The sequence below is a fragment of the Solanum pennellii genome, chromosome 12 (assembly GCF_001406875.1).
Source record: "Solanum pennellii chromosome 12, SPENNV200".
Classification (NCBI taxonomy): Eukaryota; Viridiplantae; Streptophyta; class Magnoliopsida; order Solanales; family Solanaceae; genus Solanum; species Solanum pennellii.
The window spans coordinates 72,396,157-72,401,733 of record NC_028648.1 but is presented as its reverse complement, the minus strand read 5'-3'; the positions used below and the strand labels follow the sequence as shown (position 1 = coordinate 72,401,733).

Genomic DNA, 5,577 nt, shown 5'->3' with positions numbered 1-5,577 from the left:
TATATATATATATATATATATATGACACTTAAGAACTAGTTAATGCATCTTTACCTGGTCCCCATCGAAATTTTCTTCATCAGGCTCCTGTGGTATGTATAGTAATGCTTAGTCCTTAGATGGTGTTAGGCAACAAACATGTTTTACGACTAAATTTTGATTAAAGAAAACAAGGAAGCTTGAATGGGACTAACATTGTTAAAATACGTGAGCGGGTGCGGCCACAAGTCATCCTTAATTATCTCAGCAACCTGCAAAAGCACCAATGATACAGTGTCAAAATGAAAATCTTCAACAAAAAATTAGACCTCAGTACACCAAAGCTTGCACCACCACCACCACCACCACCCCAAAGAAAACAGAAAAATTGGGATAAGAAATGATCATGAAGTAATCTGCAGAAGATATACACATATACCTCATCCTGAATCTCTAGAGCCTCATCCTCATCCTCATCTTTTTGATTGACTTCACCGAACCATGTAAAGAAGCTGCATAGGAGACCCCAAGAGGGAAAGCAACTGAGCAAGGATGACCAGAACTATCACATTCCAATGTTTATCAAGAAAACACTACAGAACATAAGGCCAGTTACAGCACCACCGCTACAATAGTAGCTGCATTAAATAGTGATTATATTCATGTTTTCTAGAAGAGTCTCAGCTTCTTTTCTGATTATGATGACAAAGCTCAGCGTCAACGCTGACCAAAAACCAGTAGAAGTGATGCAAAAACATTCCAACAACCAATATCATCAAGAACAATTATATTCGAAGGTTTGCACTGCAATGGACCAATGATACATCGTATATCATCAAGAACAATTATATTTGAAGGTTTGCACTGCAATGGACCAATGATACACCGTATATGTCATAATGTGCATCAACAAACACTTAAAAATTATCATCAGGGAAGTTTGAAACAAGTAAGCATACTATCAACATTAACCAAACTACGTTTCCAACCATATATCAGAGCATTCAATTTTAAGTTAGCATATAAATAGCAAAAGTTGATTAAAAATAGATAATATAGAAATGCTAGAAATAAGTAAACTCACCTTTCCTCAGCATGAGATCGCTTGTTTCCATTCTTCTCATGAGAAACTCCATTAGGGATGCCCTTTAAAGAGTCAACCAATATCATCAATACGATGAAATAGAGAACATACAGAATGTGCGACATCTATCGAGCTACAAAACGAAAACTCACCATGGCTTCTTTCCATTTTATTGTTGTAGCAGAAATCTTTGTCGGTCCATCTTCAAGGAAGGTATAGGTCTTTGAGAGCTTTGTATTTTCAAAATAAGGATTTGCACTGAAGTTCTATAAAAGGTGGTCATCAATTTGAATTTCCAGAAATAACAATTTACATACATGGATGTACATTAATTCCATGTGGGGAAAACTTACAAAGGTGATCGAATAGCCCGACTTCACATCTTTAGATTCTTCCACTTCAATAGAACTAAGAAACTTGAAGATCTAGCATGGGATGAGGCAGATGCATTTTCAGATGCAGAACTCAAGAAGCATTTAGATGATAAGTTAAAACTTATTATAGATTTATTAGAGAGCATTGTTGATATTACAGCAATGACTTGTCAAAAATAACAACTAAATTCAGCATTGATAGAACTTGGCCAAAATAAGCAGTAGGTTGGTTATAATCTAGAATTATAGTTATAACCAACAAATTAGAACCAAACCTTTTGGTCTTCTTCAGTTAGAAGTTCACCTAGGACAGGATGGCTCAAAAACTGCAAGTAATGAAACAAATCAATCAAATGAGAAGCAATTCAGACTTTCAGCAACATAGAGATACAAAAGTCTCAGGATAGGATCACTAACAGCAGTCAACCAGAAATCTGGAATAGCTTTAATGATGTTGTTTCGCTTATCATAGACAGGCTTGCGGACCTCATTGTACTTCTGTTCCACTTCCAATACTTCATCACTTGCTTCTTCATTAATCTGATAGAAAAATTAAAATGCTCATTAGTTAACACGTAACACCAACTATTAAGCAACAAAAGAATCTAGCAATCGACTCTAAGTTAAATATTTTTTATTTTTGTCTCAACTTTCACCTAAACTAGAACATACCCTTCAGACCATGTTTTGTCAGCGCACTAGCAAAAGCTTGAATTTAATAGAGATGCTTTGGTTTGAGAAGGTTAAGATTTTCACATACAGAGCACAAAAAACTCCAACTCAGTTCCTTTACATTACTGTAGGAAAATAAGTAAGTCGAACATTCCGTCCACAGTGTAGACATCTTTTAGTCTACATCAAAAAGCTAAAAAAGAAGTAAATTTATGTTTCACAGTATGAGTATTTCATGTTTGCTCTGAAAAGTTCTTCTATTTCTTTCATTCCATATAGAGATGCTTCTTTACACATATAGAATTTATTTATTTTTTATAACTGTTGTGTCCAGGACAACTTGTGCACACCTCAGCCCACCAGCAAAAATTACCACATAACTTTGTCCACCAAGTCTACGACAGGATTGGAAAGAAATCACTTAGTATTTTTGTCACTACGGTGATTTGAACTGAGACATCATGGTTCTCAACTCACATCATTGACAATCAGGGCACACCCTTCATTGAAAAGGAATATATAAGAGGGCTTGCATCAACGAGAGTATTTCTATCTATTCCCGCTGTTGTTATCAATTTTAACAATTGCACATCCAAATGTTATCAAGATTATGCACATACAGAGAGCATAACACACTATTTTAGAAACAATATGAGGAAGCAAATCTTCGAATTGTCCAGACAAGGGAGGTTATCTAACAGAACACATTCTTCAAGAAACAATAAAAATAAAGCACCACTCACTCCAAGTATGCTGAGTATTGTCACAAAGAAAACTAGTAGTATAAAGTAGTCAAATGAATAAAAGGGATTGATTACCTTCTCAAGCTCGTCTTGAATTTCTTGCAATTTTTCAATGGAAAAAACAAGGTCACCATCAATGTTGTTTTCTTCATCCACTTTTTGTTTCTTCCCTTTGTCTGCACCCATCTTATTCCCCTACACAACGTTCAACTGCTCTCTTAAACCCTAAACCCATGAATTTATATGTTGTCCAACTAAAACAGTGCACGTGTGAAGAACAGAACATCAGAATGGACAGTTTTTGACTAAAATGGTCCGGGGTTGTTACTGCTTTATTTTGCTTCTTACGGCCCGTGAGAAATCATCCAGGAAATTAGATCTTTTGTGGTTCGGTTTGTATTGGTTATTGAATAAAAATTAAAGTCAAATTAATCTATTCAATTTCTTTGTATCTTTCAAAATCAAATCTTGTCGTCGGTTTGATTATTAACGATTTTGTTTAATTTTTTTTCTATTTAAAGTAATTAATTATTTAGGACATATGTATCTTGATAGATATAAATATCTAGGACTTGTTTTATACGAGAAATAAACATAATAGTCATGAGAAAAATAATAGTTCTCGATAAAATTTAGATATTTTATTTGGTTGATATGTTTGAGATAACTTATCCGTCATTTATAGCAAAGTGATGGAATACGTTATCTTATATGCATGGTGGGATAAGTTATATCATGATAACTAATCCTAAGATAGTTAATCTTGTGATAACTAGTTCTCAACCAAACAGCCCCCTAGTACATTAACAATCCACAGAAAAACTATAAGACTATTGTTTTCAATTAAGTAATACGAGAGTTATCATTACACGAATAGAATAATTTAATTAAGAGAAAGTGTGACTATCTTATCAGAGGTATAATTGGTAAAGACTAGAATAATGAATGTTGATGGATTTGAACTGAGAATTGTATAAGTTGAGCTAAAATTGAAGTGTTTGACTTGACAAAATGGTAAGTTAAAGACTAAAGTTACTTAAAATTTAACAAAATATTTATATTTTATTTATGAATAATATATCGACAATTATAAATTTTATGTATCTAATTTTATCAGTCCAATTCGGTTACTTTTGCAATTGTTTTTTTGTAAAACAAAAATCAAATCAAAGGTTTTCAAAAATTTAAAACAAAACCTAACCAAATCAAATCAAATATCGATTTTGTAAGTCGGTTTGATTCGAATTACAGTTCAATTGAATTTTTATACCACAACCCTGAGCAGCCCTACCTGAAATCATGATATGATCATAATATGAAATTATATGATGAAGTTGAAGTTTTCTTTTGACATGCGATTTGGACTTTTTATTATATTCTTTCTCATAAACATAAAAGTCCATTAATTGTAAAGCTATTAAAATTGTCCCAATATTTATACGATCATATTAAATAAGTGGGAAAAATGCACAATACACTATCACAAAATTATTCTAAAAATACAACATTTATTGATCAAACCTTAATTCTATTAAGAAAGTTAATTGAATATGAGATGTAATGTTCAAGTTATTTATAGCTACGAAAATTATTTTTTCAACCAATGGAACAACGGTCAGTCTTGTCCCCTCAATAAAATGATGAAAAAAAATTCATCAAACATTAATTTGAATGAATAATTTTGGTTTAAAAAATAATAATGAATTTGTTGAATATAAATTAGGAGTTGATTTGAAGTAAGAAGATAATTTTATTATTTGCGAGAACAATCGTTATAAGAGATACAAAAGGTTTAAAAAGTATTATATGAATTTTAAATTTTATTTACACATGAAATAAATGGCTAGTGTATATGTGTGTGTGTATGTATATATATATATATACTAGATATTATGTGTCCGCGCCAGCGCAGACTCAATGTATGTTAATTTTTTTCTTCCAATTTATGTGACACAAATGAAATTTTACAAGGTGAACTAAATTTTTTTATGTGTTTTCTAAAAAAATATTTTGATTGTCAATTTATGGAGTACCTTTTATGTTATTTTCGAATAATATATGTTACTCCATCTATTTTATTTTATGTGATACAAGTGATTTAAGGAAAGTAAACGGAATTTCTTATATGATTCTCACATGTTTTTAGTTGTCATTTTACAGTGATTCATAGTACTTTTTAGTTCTTACGTTATTTTCAAACAATATATGCAACTTTTTTTGTTTCGATAAAAATAAGGGAGTCAGCCAAATTTCGTTATGTTTTTAACTATGTTTTTTAAAAATATCTTAAATTTTTACATTGCGTTTTTAAGCTTCTTTTTTTAAATGTAGTTTTCAAATATGTAACAAATTAAAAATTAAAACGAAGAATTAAAATTTTCAAATCATTATATTTCTATATTAAAATGTTCAAATATTAAAATCCACATATATGCACAAATTAATAAAAGGAAGCCACAACAATTTTTTTTTTTAAAATATAATAATATATTAAAGCTCATTTAAATAATAACACACATATATTTCATTTTTAATATATGACTCACTCCTTTTTGATTTATATAAAGTTATTTTTTGCCCTTGATCATTATTCATTTCATATATAGAAAGATAATTCTAGAATTATTTATTATCTTTCTTCATAGATTTTTGTTATCGTTAAATTATATTTTTGCCTTTTTTCGTCCTCCACTTCAGTCTTCTCTCTCTCTCTCTCTCTCTCTCT

At 30.7% G+C, this 5,577-nt stretch overlaps 1 protein-coding gene across 3 annotated transcripts in view; it reads right to left on the bottom strand.

The window, feature by feature from the left end:
• LOC107005544 (NAP1-related protein 2-like) overlaps positions 1-3,135 on the bottom strand; it is a 13,847-nt gene extending 10,712 nt beyond the window's left edge. Inside the window, exons 1-9 of one of the 3 annotated variants that reach the window (XM_015204169.2) lie at positions 2,928-3,135; positions 1,855-1,977; positions 1,713-1,763; positions 1,417-1,488; positions 1,216-1,329; positions 1,064-1,125; positions 419-491; positions 195-251; positions 55-87 (exon numbers count right to left, since the gene is read on the bottom strand). In XM_015204169.2, coding sequence (XP_015059655.1) covers positions 55-87; positions 195-251; positions 419-491; positions 1,064-1,125; positions 1,216-1,329; positions 1,417-1,488; positions 1,713-1,763; positions 1,855-1,977; positions 2,928-3,038 — 696 coding nt within the window. In that variant the 5' untranslated portion in view covers positions 3,039-3,135. The remainder of the gene's footprint in view (positions 1-54; positions 88-194; positions 252-418; positions 492-1,063; positions 1,126-1,215; positions 1,330-1,416; positions 1,489-1,712; positions 1,764-1,854; positions 1,978-2,927) is intronic. The other 2 variants (XM_027913304.1, XM_015204170.2) reach the window with 2 other exon arrangements.
• Between the last annotated feature and the right edge of the window lie 2,442 nt (positions 3,136-5,577).